The 17,311-nt window shown below is 40.2% G+C and overlaps 1 protein-coding gene across 1 annotated transcript in view; it reads right to left on the minus strand.

The window, feature by feature from the left end:
* Nucleotides 1-17,311, minus strand: part of TG (thyroglobulin) — a 395,662-nt gene that overhangs the window by 159,715 nt on the left and 218,636 nt on the right. Inside the window, 3 exon segments of the mRNA XM_043991635.1 lie at nucleotides 9,966-10,125; nucleotides 14,893-14,986; nucleotides 16,820-17,039. Of these exon segments, the coding sequence (XP_043847570.1) occupies nucleotides 9,966-10,125; nucleotides 14,893-14,986; nucleotides 16,820-17,039 (474 nt within the window).

Raw genomic sequence — 17,311 nt, forward strand, 5'->3', positions numbered from 1 at the left:
CTACTATTACGAAATAATGTATATAAAATATTTTGCAAATTTAAAAGTATATCATAAATGTCAGTTAACTCTATCATTATTATCATTAGTAGTAGAAAAGCATCTGGAGGTCTTGGTGGACTAATAATTCATTATGAGTAAATAGTATGGCATGTTATCAAAAAAAAAAACCCAAATAAACAAACTTAATACAATCTTTGTTGTCATTCAGTGATGTACAACTCTTCATAGTATCCATGGGGTTTTCTTGGAAAAGCCATTTCCTTTTCCAGTGGATTAAGGCAAACAGAGGTTAATTGATTTGCCCAGGGTCACACAGCTAATAAGTGTGTAAGACTGGATTTGGACTCAGGTCTTCCTGACTCCAGACCCCACACCCTATCTACTGAATCATCTAACTGATCCTAATGCAATTATAGGCTGCATTAATAGAAGTCCTTTACTGAAGTCTTATTCTGGTGTCTTGTCATAGGGCAGAGATAACTTAAACCCTTCTATGCCATGCCAATAGAGTATCAGGTCTGATAGGATTTGCCAAGCTGGAAAGATGTTGAGAACAGGGCCAAACACCAGGATGTATGACTGTTATCTGAGGTAAATCTAGAGAGATGCATCACTGGGTTGTCTATAGGGTGATGAAGTCTTTGGCCAAGCAACTCACAGAGTCTATTGGATCTGTTGGGATCTGTATTGGAGAAAAGGAAGGCAGTATTCACACCAACAAAGTCATGGATCAGTAAAATATTGAATCTAAAGTGAGGAAGGTAATAGTTCCATTGTACTAGCCTGATGAATTCAAGCTAGAGTAAGTCCAAAAGACAGTAACCAGGATTATGTAGGAAATGAAGAACATGTCAAGCAAGGACCAGTTGGATAATAATCATTATAACAATAATGATGACAACAGTAACAAAAATGGCCCCAGGACAATTTCTTTCTGATTTCCATTGGACATAAGAATGAGAAGAACGAAATGACAATAACAATGACGCATTCATATAGTGCATAGTGTTTCACATATATTAACTCATTTGATCCTTGAAACAAACCTTTGCAATTGGTACTTCCTTATATTACAGAAGGAACAAGGGTGTTTCATCTAGTGAAGAGAAAATTGGGTGTGAGGTATAATAGAAGTCTTCAAATAATTGAAGTCATGTATGGGAGGGATCCAAGTATCTTGCTTTTCTATTTGAATCCCTGGCACTTAGCACATAATTTGCACTTAATAAATGCCTTTTTTTCATTCATTCATTCATTCATTCATTCATTCATTCATTCATTCATTCATTCCTTTGCTTGGTCCCAGGTGGTAAGGTTAGGATAATTGGTTATAAATTATTAGAAGGGAGATTTTTATTTGATATAGGGAAAAGCATCCTAATTATTAAGATGGTCTAAAGGTGTAAGAGAATGCTTTTGTGAAGTAATAAACATGCTGCAATGAGAAGACTTTAAGAAGACACTGGATGATGGTGTATTGGGTTTTTTTTTTTTGGTTATTGTTCTGTCATTTCAGTTGTGCCTTTCTCTTCATCATCCCATTTAGGGTTTTCTTGGCAAAGATTACTGGAGTTATTTGCCATTTCCTTCTCCAGCTCATTTTACCAATTTAGGAAACTGAGGTAAACAAAGTTAAGCCCAGGGTCACACAGCCAAATTTGTGAGGCCATATTTGAACTCAAGAAGATGAATCCTCCTGACTCCAGGTCCAGCACTCTATCCACTTCACCACTCAGCTGCACTGCTGTTGGGGGTATTCTATTATAAAGCATTTTATACTAAATGTAAGTTGTTTGTATGTTTGTTTGCTAGCATGATGATTATTCATTTTTTCATACAGAAGAGATGGAGCTCAGGGAAGAAATAGCTGGTGGGATAATTATTATTGAAACATTAGAGATGAAACCAAACACCCCTGGCTTTGCAGAATGGTTGAGACAGGAGGCTAGGATGATGAGGAAGGAGCATGTGAGGATATGCGGGCATGACGCCCGGGTAGAATGAGAACATAGGATGATTCGATGCTACTTTTGAGATGGATGAATGAATGAGTAAAAAACCAGACAAGTAAATCTGGAATAATTTTTAAATGGCCCTATTCAGCAATGTAGGAAACCAGGTAGGAGGAAGATGGTCCTAGAATCATTAGATTTCGAGCTGGAATGGATTGTAGAGATAGACTCATCCAGCCTCTTCATTTTGTTCCAGGTCCCACACCTCCAGGCTCTAAATTCTGCCCCATCCTCTAAACGTTTTTCTCTGTATAACACTCCCTCCCAAACATCACCTATTCTTCTTCTTAAGTCCACGTGTCCATGTCCTATCTTCTGAGCTAGGTTGTAAACAACTTAAGTCTCCTATTTATTTGTGTTTCTTCAGGGGTACAAATGTAGCATTCAGCACTCACTCAGCCAAAAGAACACCCATGGAGAGACTGACTGAAAACCTCCCTGAATTTCTAAAACCTCAAAAGGTTGGGACAGCTCTAGGGGAGTTCTAAGTTCAGATATCTTGGCTCAGGGTTTCACAAGAGGCAGGGGCAAGGTAAGAAAATGTTCCAGGAATGAGTGTGAGGTATAAGATAAGCACAGTAGGCATCCTGGTTCCCATTCCTACTTTCATGAAAACAATGAGCTGCTCAAGAGGAAGCTACTGCCTGCTGAAATCAGAGTCCCCAAATGACATTTCCCACTGTTCACTTAAAGAAGCATTAAGAAAGTGAATAACTTGTCTGTTGGGAGAGAATTTCAGAATTTCTTCAAGTGCATTTTACTTGCTATGACTGGAGAAGCCATCAGTGAGCCTATCTGTGAGCCTCCCTGCACCCCATGCTGTTGGATTTGTTAAGGTGGAAGAGATTTAGAGGTTAAATGGAGAACAGAATAGTAGAAAAATCAGTGGAGTGGGAGAGAAGCGATCCAATTTCTTCACTACATGGGGGTAACCCTGTGGCCCACTCCCATTTATCATGAGCCCTTTAAGGAAGAAGACAAAAGCAATACATGCCCAGCATCTTCTATAGATTTTGTCTGTCCTTAACTGCTCAAGAATTTAAAATCGTTCTCTGTTGCCTACAGCATTAACTCTGAATTCTTCAGCCTGACTTTCTTTTTTCTTTTCTTTTCTCTTCTTTTCTTTTCTTTTCTTTTCTTTTCTTTTCTTTTCTTTTCTTTTCTTTTCTTTTCTTTTCTTTTCTTTTCTTTTCTTTTCTTTTCTTTTCTTTTCTTTTCTTTTTTTTTGTGGGGCAATGAGGGTTAAGTGACTTGCCTAGGGTCACATAGCTAGTAAGTATCAAGTATCTAAGATTGGATTTGAACTCAGGTCTTCCTGAATCCAGGGCTGGTACTTTATCCACTGCACCACCTAGCTGCCCCCACCGGACTTTCAAGGTCCCTTACACCACCCCAATATCCAGAAATAGAGATATCTTAGAGATCATCTATCCCAGCCCCTCTCCTCAATTTACAGAAAAGGAAATTGAGACCAAGAAAAATTGAATAATTTCCCCAAGGTCACAAAGCTTGGCAGAGCTGGGCCTCAATTCCAAGACTTCTGTATAGTTCTCATTTCACTACTAGACCACACTGCTTCCTGGGTTTAATTTCTCATTCCGTTCTAGCACATAAACCTGTGCTCTAGCCAGTCTCTTCTGTTCACAGTTCCCTAGATGTGCCATTCTCTTCCCTGACTCCTGGGAGCCATGGTTCATCCTCTTCTCTTGCTCCTTTCCTAATGATAACAATGATAAGGTCCAAATTGGACCTGTGATATCACAGGCTCTCCTGGGTGAGGAAACTCCCTTAACTTGTAGTCTTAGAATATTGCCTGTGGCATAGCTACAATAAGTGACTGGCCAAGGGTCACAAGACAAGGCAGGCTCGAACCTACTTCTCTGTCCAGGGCTTAAACCTCCCCCTCACCCTAGCGGGCCCTAGCCTCTCAGAAACAATAAATATCAACTGCTGCTATTGCTACTGCTACTCAGAGCTCAACGCAGCATCTGGCTTATAATAAATCCTTAGTAAATGTTATTGGTTGACCGAGTGACGAGTACAATTTTCATGTCTATCTCAAACGAACCACTTTCTAAACAACAATCCTGTGAAGTAGACAGTATAGGTATTGTAATCTTGCTTCTACAGATGTGAAAACCAAGGTTCTGAGAATTTCACAAACTTTCTGATGACCTAATGCCAGCTACAGGTTCTTTTCTTCTACATCATTTTTCTTTTGCATTTTTCCAAATCCTACCTATTCTTGAAGGCCTCCTCCTCCAGAAAGCCTCCCCTGGCTACTGGAGTGCCCTGTAGCTTTCCCTTTTAGGGAGTCCTATCACTCTTGGACCTGTTGTGGACCCCATTGGCAGTCTAATGAAACATATGGACCTTTCCTTTTTGAATAACACTTTTTTTTTTTGGTGAGGGAATTGGGGTTAAGTGACTTGCCCAGGGTCATACAGCTAGTAAGTGTTCAGTGTCTGAGGCTGGATTTGAACTCAGGTCCTCCTGAATCCAGGGTTGGTGCTCTATCCACTGTGCCACCTAGCTGCCCCTGAATAACACTTTTAAACAAAAAAAATATATACACAAACATACACACATATAACTATAACCATAATTATCTCTATATATTTATCTATCTATATCTATCTGTCTGTCTCTGTATCTATCCATCCATCCATCCATCCATCCATCCATCCATCCATCCATCCATCCATCCATCCATCCATCCATCCATCTATCCATCTATCTACCTATCTCTCTATACCAGGGTATAGAGGCTAGATGAATCCCTATCAGGGATACCATAGAAAGGTGGTTGGGCTAGACCAGGAGTTCTTAAACTTTCTTGATCCATGGACCCCTTTGGCAGTCTGATGAAGTCTATGCACCCCTTCTCAGAATAAGGTTTTTAAATGCATAAAATAAAACATATATGCATATTATCATTGTTCAGTCATTCAATCATTTCTGACATTTTGTGACCCCATGGACCACAACATGACAATGCTGTCCGTGAGGTTTTCTTGGCAAAGATACTGGAGTGCTTTGCCATTTCCTTCTCCAGTGGATTAAGGCAAACAGAGGCTAAGTGTCTCGCCCAGGGTCAAACTGTTAGTAAGTATCTAAGGCTGAATTTAAACTCAAGCCTTCCTGACTCCAGGCTCAGGACTATATCCACTGAACTACCTAATGTATATAAAATGATAACCATAATCATGAGCATATATCTATATGACTGTATGTATGTATGCATGTATGTAATGTATCCATTCATCCATTCATCCATCCATCCATCCATCCATCCATCCATCCATCCATCCATCCATCCATCCATCCATCTGCTGGATGATTCCCTGTCAGAGATACCATAGTATATATAACAATTTATATGTATATATACATAATATATACATGCATGTGTGTGTATATGTACAATATACACATACATATAGATATATAATATATATGTATAAAACTATATATAGTGTGTATAGATGTGTGTGGGTCTCTGAGTATATATGTGTGCATATGCATAGACACACATATGTGAATATATATGTAAAATATATATAAACTATATATAGTATGTGTGAATATATATTTTAATATACACATATATACAACTATATCTAGATACTCTGTGTGTGTGTGTGTGTGTGTGTGTGTGTGTGTGTGTGTAACTAGGGAACAGAGGCGGGATGAGTCCCTGCTCTCAGGGATGCTATAAAGAGTATTGGAAGATTGGACTAGACTGGTGCTCTTAACCTTTTTGAGGTCATAATCCCCTTTGACAACCTGATGAAGCCCATGGACCCTTTCTCAGAAGAATATTTTTAAATGTATAAAATACATAGGATCATAACATAAACTAATTATATGGAAATATAGATATAAAATATTTTTAAAAGCCCTCAGACCTAAGGGCAAGACTCTGTGTTCTAGTCAGTTTCCCACATTGGCACATGCAGTTCTTTCCAGTGTGCTGGTTCTCTTTCTCTATGGAGGTTATAAGCTCCTCAGGAGCAGAGATCATCTCTCAATTCTTCTCTGTCCTCCACACTTTCCTCAGTCTTATCACAGTGTTGAATATCACCATGATTGTTCAGCACATAATGGAGTCAATTGATATTCATTTACTATACACCAGGGTGAGTCTACTGTGCTAGGCTAGGAGTGATATAGAGAAGTAGGCGACATGGTCTCTGAGTTGTCTCTGATTTCACAGAGCTGTGTTTTATTCAATAATAGACTCTCAGAGTTGGAAGGGTTCACCCCTTCTATTCTACAAATGAGGAAACTGAGGTAGATTAATAGAAAAACAATATGATATTATAAACTGCTGATCTTGAAGTCAGGATATCCAGATTAAAAGATAATTTTTTTTCACCCAAGAATCATGTGACTTTAAGCAAATTATTCCATGCCTCTAAACCTCAGTTTCCTCTTTTCTAAAGAGGAGGTTAGATGGCTTATAACATCCTTTCCACCATAATAGTCCACAAATGTATGAAAACATTTTATAAAAACAAAAGGCTGAACACATATAAAAGATTAAAGATTGGAACTGAACTGGTGGTGATTTCATTAGTATAGTCAAGTGAATAAGCATTTTTAAGCACCTAATATATGCTAGTCACTATGTTAAATATTGAGGATACAAAGAAAAGCAAAAACAGCCCTTGCCCTCAGGGACCTTACAATCTAATGGAGGAAAACAACTGTATACAAACAATTTATATACAGTATTAATTGGATGCAATATCAAAGGGGAAAGACCAGCATTATGGAGGACTAAGAAAGACTTTTTATAGAGGATAGGACTTTAACTGAGACTTGAGGCTAACCAAGAAAGCCAGTAGGAAGAGACAAACAAAGAGAACATTCTAGGTATGAGGGAAAGCTAGAGATAATGCATGGACTTGGGAAATGGAGTTTGAGATGGGGAAATTCCATTTTCCAATGCATATTGGACATTTCTCTTCAACTTGTAGTCTTAGAGAATAAAAACATATACAGTTGATTATTGTTATTAGTAAATAACTCAAAATTTATGTCATGGTCATGTCAAGAAGATTCATGATACCATTTTTAATATCTGAAGACCAGAGTTCATATTCTGAACCTAGATCAATAGACATGGAAATGTGTTGGCCTCATCTTAGCCTCTTTGTTAGTGTTATGTCCTCCAAGCAAAATCAACGTACTTTCTTAAATCCAGATGACCGTAGCTAAGCTGTTACTAGGCAGGAATGAAATGTATAAGCAGGTCAGGGAAGGCTATCTTCTGGAATGCTCCCCCTCTCCATCTCTACCTCCTGGCTTGCCTGACTTCCTTCAAGTTTCAGCTAAAATTCCACATTCTACAGAAATCCTTTCCTAAACCCTCTTAATTCTAGTGTCTTCTCTCTGTTGATTTCCTACTTAGACTGCTGCATATAGACAGTAAACACATAGTAGTTTGCATGTGTCTCTCCCATTAGATTGTGAGCTTCTTGAGGGCAGAGACTGTCTTTTGTCTTTCTTTGTATCCCCAGAATTTAATGCAGGGCCTAGCACATGAGCATTTAATAAATATTTTTTAACTGACTAGCTAATTATATTGACTACTCACAGCATATTTATTTCCAGTTAGAATTAAGCTAGACTATTTAGAGACAGAGATTTTCAGTTAAAAAAAAGTGAAAAAAGATTTTCTCCCCTCACTGAAGTCTCTAAATAGGTCCCCACTGTCCCTATGTGACCAAAGGTACATAGGAAGTAAATGACAGCAGCAAATTTAATCTATGGTTCTTTTTTTTCAAAGTCAGCAGACTTATCTGATCCCACTAACCCGCCAATTTCCCTACCTACAGAATAGGAGAAATGAATATTTACAATTACTGTGTCAATTTACAACTACTGTGATTTGCTGTTGTCCCAAGCACTGTGCTAGGTTCTGGAAACACAAAGACAGAAGTGAAAAAGTCTCTGTCCCTACCTCAGAGAACTTACATTCTCTTTGGGGAGACAACACGTGTATGTATACATATACATATATATGCGCATATATATGCACATTTATATGTGTATGCAAAATAGATACAAAGTGTTGGGACAGAGAGACCACAGCCGTTTGGGGGATCAGTATAGTAGAAGACAAAGGCCTTGGAGGCAACAAGGGATTGTGAGGCACGAATGAGATCCTCTATGTAAAAGAGCTTTGTGAAATTCAAAATGTTATACCATGTGGAAACATTAGATCTCAGAGTAAAAGCTACTGTGTTTAAAAGAACAGGGGAGATTCAATTCAATTCAATTCAATGAACTTTACTATGCAATTCAATCCAACCAATATTTATTACATGCAAGGTATTGTGCTAGTTGATGGGAAAACAAATATAAGATGATGTAGAGAAGGAATTTGTGTATATGTCTGTATGTGGGTCCATTTTCCTGGGACTTATGTATTTAATATTATGTACATATATATATGGAGACAGCTAGTTAGCTCAATGGATAGAGAGCTAGGCCTGGAATCAAGAAGACCTGAGTTCAAATGTGACCCTGGACAAATCACTGAACTTCTGTTTGTCTAATCTACTGTAAAAGGAACTGACAAACCACTCCAGTATCTTTGTTAAGGAAATCCAATATGAAGAGTCAGACACAACTGAATGACTCAAAACCAGCAACAATATATGTATATATGTGTGTGTGTGTGTGTATATATTATAACATACATACACATGTTGTTGTATATTATATTGTATATATACACATATGTATACATAAATGTAAATATACATGCATGTGTATTAGAGAAAAGAAAAATGAACAAAGGGATAACCAATTTTAATGAGATTAAGGAGGGCTGCAGGTGGTAGTGATTATGGTATTGGACAAAGGAATGACTAGACATTAAATATCTCCTCTCAGGCATCCCAGTAGGTCCATAGATGTGTAAGGGACTGAAATATGTCCAGGAAACACAATTCTGGGCCATCCCCCTTATTCTAAAGAGAATTAAACCAGTGTAGTCATGTGCTGATTTATAATGATAGACATCTTTATAGGCATTTAAGATTTGCAAAGTACTTTCAGTGAGAAGAATGCTGGATTCCGAGTTAGAGGAAGGGGTGTGGGTAGAATCCTTGCTCTGGCCATGGACAAAAAACATGACCTTTCTGGGCCTCAGTTTTTTCATCTATAAAATGAGGAGAGTGGATTAGATGATCTCTAAGTCCCTCACAGAACACAGAGGTGTGTACATGTGTGTATGGTGGGGGGGAGAGTGTGTGTGTGTGTATGTGTGTGTGTGTAGAAATAGTACAATTACTATGATTCCCCTTTGATAAAGAAGACTATAGAAGCAGAAGGAGACAATGACTTGCCCCATTCACAAAACAGAGCAGGGTTTACAAATGCAGGTTTCTTGATTCCATTACACCAGGGTCTCTCCACTTGAAGGCCTCTACAGAAGGCAAACAGTGGAATTATTTTTGCTGGAAACCCATGACAATTACATCACTGGGGATTTTCAAAAGTAGGCTAAACAATTTGGGTCTGTCCCAAGTTGGTATGTAAGGAGACAGGACTGTTTCCCCAGACAGTTAAGAGAACAGCGTTGGTTGAAAGGTGCTAAATACACACAAGGAAATCTCTTTTGCCAACAAAGATCATCTTTCCCTCCTCCAAACGGCTGAACTATTTTCTCTCTTGTGTCATTTAATATTTTGTCTTATGTTATTTTTCTTTGTGCCTACATTCCATTTCTTTTTATAACCTCTGGGCAGGGATTATGTTTTTATATATTTTACCTGTCACAGTCTCTAGTAGAGAAAGGGTACTTGTTGAGTTATTATGAAGTTTCAACCAATTGTCATCCTCTAATGCTTAGGAATCGGAATGCATACAACTACATGCAGTAGGCACCTAATAAATGTTTGTTGAATGATGATTAAATGAATGAATGCAACTCACCAGTGCTCAGGAAGCCAAAGATGCCAACTCGGTAGCTTGCAGTGACCACAATGACATCTCCAACTGCAGCAAGAAACGATCCTTCCAGGTCTAGCTGCTCCCTTCTCCCACCATTTTCACCAGTGTTGTGAAAGAACACTAGCACTGATGCATTCCGACCCTGAAAAAATGAGAAACAGCCTTTATAGACTGAGGGAGAAAGAATATTAGATACCTGGCTCAGTTTTAAGTGTGCAAATTGGGTGCATATGGTTTTCACCCCTTATCTAAAAAAGACTTTTTCTATGTGGGGTGGCCTTGAGATATGACTTGTTTGTTTTGTTTTGTTTTGTTTTGTTTGCAGGGCAATGGAGGTTAAGTGACTTGCCCAGGGTCACATAGCTAGTGTAACGATTAGAATGACACCACCTGCTGGAGAGTTACTATAGGAAAGCTTTGCCATAAGAAGAAGGTATCTGAGGACAAGCCATGTGGTTTCCCTTGGCATCAGGAAGTGACGTTTGTTCATGGATACTGTCTATAAAAGAGGTGAGGCTTGCTCTCTTGCGCTTTTTCTGGAGGACCTCAGTAGGGAGAGGAGCTGGAGACATTGGCTCCCTAAGATAGACAGCTGAATCTAGGCCTCTTTCTCTCTTTTCACCAAATTCTTATTCTCTTTAATAAATGCTTAAAAGTCTAAACTCTTGCTAAAGCTGATAATTTATTGGCGACCACTCATATTTTAGACAGACTAGCTAGAATTTTAGCCCTTACACTAGTAAGTGTCAAGTGTCTGAGGCCGGATTTGAACTTGAGTCCTCCTCAATCCAGGGCCAGTGCTTTATCCACTGCACTACCTAGCTGCCCCTGAAATATGACTTGCTTTTTTTTTTTTTTTTGGTGAGGCAATTGGGGTTAAGTGACTTGCCTAAGGTCACACAGCTAGTAAATGTAAAGTGTCTGAGGTCAGATTTGAACTCAGTTCCTCCTGAATCCAGGGCCGGTGCTCTATCCACTGAGCCACCTAGCTTCTCTGCTATGACTTGCTTTTTACCCCCCCCTTCCCCCTTCTTATTTCAGGAGCCCTAACCCTTGATGTGATATAAATTTCTTTCTAGCAGATATCCTGCAAATAATGATTAATCAAAGGGACAGAAAAGTCCTTAAGAAATCATCTTGTCCAATGCCTAACCAGTGCAAGAGAACTATAATGTAGAGTAGAATGAAAGCCAGTCCTCAAGTCGTAATACCTGGGTTCAAATTCCAGCTCTTCTACTTGCAACTAAAATGGCAAATCCCTTCACATGTCTGGATCTTAGTTTCGTCACATGCAAAAAGTTCCCTAAGGTCCCTTCCAGTTTTGAATCCTATGGTCCCCTGAAATGGGAGCAAGGACAGAAGAGGGATGACTTGTCCAAATCAGTGGCAGAGACTAAACAAGAATCCAGGTTTCCTGGCTTTAATTTGGTGTCTTTCTACTACTTTCTTGTGGCTATATGTACATACACATACAGGGAAATTGGAAGAACTGATCTTTCAACACAAGCAAGTAACACATATATGTATGTATATATATATATAGAGAGAGAGAGAGAGAGAGAGAGAGAGAGAGATGTATATATTTTGTTGTTGTATTGATTAGTCATTTCTGACTCTGTGATGCCATTTGCCGTTTCCTTGGCAAAACTACTGGAGTGATTTGTCATTTCTTTCTCCAGCTTATTTTTACAGATGAGGAAACTAAGGCAAATGGGGTTAAGTGACTTGCCCAGGGTCACACATCTTGTAAGTGTCTGAGGCCAGATTTGAACTTGGGTCTCCTGTCTTCAGAGGTGGCACTCTCTCCACTGCAGCACCTAACCATCCCACACATATGTGTATGTGATTTATTTAATGCCAAGCTCCCCCCCAAAACATCAAACTAGAGGCTGTGTTAGATTAAATTTCACATGGGATAACATGAAGATCTGGAATGTTTTAAACTGTAGAAAACCATCAATGTGCATGAATCACTCTTTTCCTGAATCTCCTTTTTTTTCTTCTTAATCAGCAAAGAGAAAAAATTTGCCTTATTACCAGTGAATAGGAATGGAGCAGGTGGGAATGGGGAATGAGGAAGGAAAACGCAGTAAGTCACAGTCACCTCTCAGCTGCATGCAAACACAGGTCTGAAGCCTAGGACTTTGGAGACTCAAATGACATTGCTCTCACTCTCAGATTCACCCTCTCCACTTATCTGAGTTGACTGAGGTCAGTAAGCCACCCAAGATGGATGCCATAAAGGCTTCTTTGCTCCAGGTCTTTGGCGGGGCTTCACTGGGAAGAATAGGAGGGCCTTTCACTCAAGACAGATTATACCAACTGAAGTAGACAAAATCAGGAAATGGCAATTTTGTTACAAGCATCTAGTCACCACTTCCTAGTCCATCATTTTCAGTTAAGTGATACATTTTGCCTAACTTATTTTTTCAAACAGAATCTCAGAAGCAAGAGTATGCTTCTTCTTGTTGTTTGTTGTTTGTTGTTGTTGTTGTTGTTGTTGTTGTTTGTCCTTCATTCTTGAGGGGGACCACAACATCTGGGTGATGTCATGACTTGCACTAAATTGGATTTAAGTGAGGGATGGCTGTACGAGGTCACCAACCTCATCTTCTCCTCCAAAGCCATCTGGGTTCAGTGACAAGACATATATTAGGCGCCTGGGGAAGACCCCAGGTATTTAAGGCAGTTGGGGTTAAACAACTCGCCCAGGGTCACACAACTAGAAAGTACCTGAGATGAGATTTGAACTCAGGTCCTTTTGACTCCAGGGCCAGCCCTCTATCCACTGTGCCACCTAGCGAGCCAGCTAAATTTTCATGGTGTCTAATGCTATTTCTGCTACCTCAGACTCCCCCCCCCCCTTTTTGCTGGCGTAAGGCATCTACAATATATTGTTGGAGACTGTACTCAGTGCATAGAGGACTGCATCCCACTTCCACCCACCCCCAGAATAGGAGGTTATAGCTAGGGAATATCACTTGCTGAAATTGATGAATCAACCCACAATAGATGGAACTAGCTCTCTATAGGAATTTTCCCAAAGGTAGAAATCCTAATAGATTAGCAAATGGGAGGCAGACGCCACCTAAATCTTACCAATATGACTAGCAGCTGCTCTCCCATATAATAGGGAGCCATCAATATAAAATGTAAACCATTTTCATAAGAGCACTCATTTTGGAAATTGTAGCATCATAATATATGAATCAGTGATGATCAAATGGAAACATTTTCTAGCTTGCTTAATCTGGGGAGAATCTCTTTTGACTGGGTGATCTATCAGCTATTCTTCCAATAAAAAGAAAGCAAGATAAAGCACACAACATACTTTACAAACCCCATGTCACTTCTCTGAACCTCAGTTTCTCTAGAAGTAAATTGAGGGGTTTGAGACTGATTTCTAAGGCTTTTTTTCCAGCTCCGGCATTCTATGCTCTCTGCTCTGACATTATGCATTCTAAGGCCTGTTCCAATCCTACCCTAAGTATACCCACCCCATATGGCTCAGCCTGAAGCAGGCTGTCAACTGCCTCTCTAGTACTATAGCAGGAACATTATACGTGTGATAAGGATGGTCGGGGAGCTTACTTGGTCTGCTGGGACCTCCTGTGCAACTGAGAATATAAGCTGTGGCTCAGGGAGGGAGAGAGGATCAAGTCCTCTGGCTCAGTGCCAAGTAATGATGGCGCAATTCTTTGTTGGTCCCAATGACTTGTGTTTTGCTATGACACAGTGATCCCTTACTGGATCCTTGTGATTGTGGGACTATGTCAAAGGTGACTGACAACTAGATTAAAGAGACCTATCCACTCAGTAAATTTCTAAAAGGGAGATCAAAGCCTTCCCCTTTGTCTCTGCACTCTGACACCTCTCTCTTGGCCCTCCAGCACAGGGGAAGGCAGTAAGAGGGAGGGGATTTCTCTACTTCCCTTCCCCCAAGGCAGGAACTATGATCATCACTAGCACAAAGCAGGGAGAACATGTGCTTGCCTGGATGAATTGGAGTTTGAGACTTGCCTTCCCAGCTGCCTCCCCTGCTTTGTGTTTCTTTCCTTGATCACATTAGCCAAATAGAGGTCATGAGAGAGAGATGCTTCCAGCCTCTATCATGGTTACTTCATGAGCTAGAGAGGTCCAGTCATTAAACTGAGCGTTGGTTGTGAGTAGGAGTTGCTACTGGGGGAGATGACCAGCCATCCCTGCATGAGTGACTGCTCAGAAAAATGCAGACTGAGGTAAAAGTGAAATCTGCTCAGCAGTCCCGTAGTCTCCCAGTGTAACACAATAGCAGCGAGGGATTACGGTTTCATGTTTCAGGTATTTTTCAGCGTATGTTTCTGAGTTTTCTGTGTGTTAAGTATGTTTCGTGGCTGAGAAAGTAAATAGCAGTCCTTCACCTGATATCCACAGTTGGATAGCTTTTCGATAGAAGGGACCCTGTTAATCCCTTTTGGGGAGACCCAGGATATAATCCATCCCTGACTTTTAGTTCAGATTTTATCTTGCACAGCAGGGTGGGGAGAGAGGAGGGCATGATATGCAGAGAATGCCAGAAAAAGCCTGCTCTCTCTTTGGAGAATGAATGCAGTTCCTATGAGGTCAGCTGCAGCTGACGTACAGAATATACTACCCCTCCTATGCGAAGATGAAACAATGGAGGTGCCACAGGACACTGTGACCAGTGTTTATATGGGGGGGGTGACTTAGCACTATGCAATCCACACTCTCACCCAGATGTGCAGTGACCAAGGGTTAGGTGGAGTTATGACCATGGGGACAAAGGGAAACATATCAGACTACTTGGAGAATGAGCCTGGAATCTTGACCTTGTTGGCCCACCAGGGGAAAGCAATTTTTTAACAGTGACTCATTTACATGTCAAATATCCTCGTCATTTAATACTCACAAGGTTTTGAGGGACAAACACATTCAGGTACAAACAGTCTTCACTGACAGTGGAAGATGAGGCCTTTCCAAATCCAGGCTGCCAACAGTTGGCCCTAAAGAGACAGGTTGAGTTACCACATACAGAATTCAATCCAAGCTAATTTTCATGACCTTCATTGCCCCCCTAGCTCTCTTTCCTCCTCTCCTGCTGTCTCCTCCCTCCCAAACCTCCCTTTCTTATCACTAATGAATAAAGGAGAGAGACATATTGTCTTGTCAATATTTCATGGAGTTCTTTGTTTGTAAAAGTCACTTTTAAACATTTGTAAAAACACATTCCAAATTGCAGAGTCTAGACAGAGATCAGTACTGCACAGCAAACTGCCTCTCTCTGTGTACTAATGTCTAATGGGCATATCTATGCACAAAGCCCCTGGTTGATCATCTAGGATGCAAATGAACTGATGTGAAACAGCAAGCAAAGTAGGTGAAAGAGGCAGCTCCAGGCTTCAGCGGGGTAATTTGGCCATTCTTACAGAGGCAGCTTGTTCTGAAAAGATCAGAAGGTCTTAGCTCGAGTCCTGGTTTGGGCCCTTTCCTTTCTAAGCCTGCATTGCCTTATTTGTAAAGTGGATATGACAGTCATCATTAGCATAGGGTTATAAGGATCAAGTGAGATAAGTTACGCAATAGACTTTATAAACTTTATATCACTTAATACATTAAAAACATTTATTTACTATCTACTATGTGCCATCTATGGACAGCTAGGTGGTGTAGTGGATAGAATGCCAGGCCTAGGGTCGGGAAGACCTGAGTTCAAATGTGATCTTGTTCACTTACTACCTGGGCAAGTCACTTAACCTTGTTCACCTCAGTTTCCTCATTTATAAAAGGAATTGGAGAAGGAAATGGCAAACTACCCCAGTATCTTTGCTAAGGACACCCCAAATGGGGTTGGACATGACTAATCAACAAAACAATAAGTGGGAATGAATTTGTCCTGACCATCCATACCATCTCATTCAACCCTGCCTCTCAGTAACTGTCCACATTTGAAAGAAAGCTGAGTTAAGGACACATATCCTAACCGTGGAACAAAGCAAAGTCTGGTATGCAATCAGTCACTTATTATGAAGTAACTTCTATGGACGAGGTACAACGTCGGGAACTGAAGACACAAAGAAAAACAGATGAAACCTCTGAAGAGTTCAATCTATCCTCTCCTCAAGGAATTTATATTCTATTGGGGGAGACAATTTATGAGAATATGCAGAATAAATACAAACAGTTCTAAGGTAGTGAAACAGGGTATAGTTAAGGACAGAGGCCATTAATAGTAGAGAGGATGAGGAAGGACTATACTGAAGGTAGTGCTTGAGCTGCCCCTTAAAGGGATCGAGAAAAAGCATTACAGGCATTGTTGTTGTCCAGTCATTTCAGTCATGTCTAACTCTTTGTCTTGGCAAAGATACAGGAGTGCCATTTCCTTCTCCAGTTCATTTTACAGATGAAGAGACTAAGGCAAGCAAGGTTAAGTGAGTTACCCAGGGTCACACAGCATGTAAAGTCTAAGGCTGGATTTGAACTCAGGTTTTCCTGACTATTGGCCTAGCGCTCTATCTAGCACACCACCCATCTGTCCTTTCCAGGCATGGGGATGGTCAAAGAGGTTAATAATTACATATCAGTCATCATTACAAAATGCTTTCCCTTCATTGTCTCATTAGATCCAAGCTCAGTGTTCTTTCTACTGTGCTACAATTCCCTTCCCTACATAGGGTGTGGCTGGAGTGTGGCTGGATGGCCTAAAGGCCAGGCAGAGAAATGTAACCTCTACTATGAAGGCCAAGGGAGCTATTGATAGTTCATGGGAAGAGCAATGACATGATTAGATTTATGATGTAGAGCAGACCCACAAAACTACCCCTCAATGGCACTCTTACCGTGGCACCATGGCCTCCCAAGACCCAGTCCAGTTAAATGATTCTGGTGCACTGAATCGCTTCTGTGCCAGTGGTGGTGCCGCATATGGAACTCCAAAGAACTGTATGACTCGTTTCCACTCGGTACCCACTTGAATTGCCTCAGATCTGCCCTTCAGAGTCCCTTGGGTGGCAATGAATACCGTGGCTGGGTCTGTGGTATAGTTCAGCGTGGAGATACCTGTAGGAAAATGGCAAAAATAAACACTTTGCCCATGTTGTTGTTGTTTTACTAATATTTAATGATAAAAATGCCATGCTTTTGAGCGACAGAATCTTAGGGTTGGAAGGCACTTTAGAAAACAGCTGGTTCAACTCCAATTTTTTTTTTTTTTACAAATCAAGGCTGGATTTATTGTTTTGTTGATTGTCTAGAATTTAGAAAGTGATAGACAAAATTATAATTATGCAGATTAAACTTGAAAAGTGTTTTGTGTATGCATTTTTGCCCCA

Source organism: Dromiciops gliroides, chromosome 1 (genome assembly GCF_019393635.1).
Source record: "Dromiciops gliroides isolate mDroGli1 chromosome 1, mDroGli1.pri, whole genome shotgun sequence".
Lineage (NCBI taxonomy): Eukaryota > Metazoa > Chordata > Mammalia > Microbiotheria > Microbiotheriidae > Dromiciops > Dromiciops gliroides.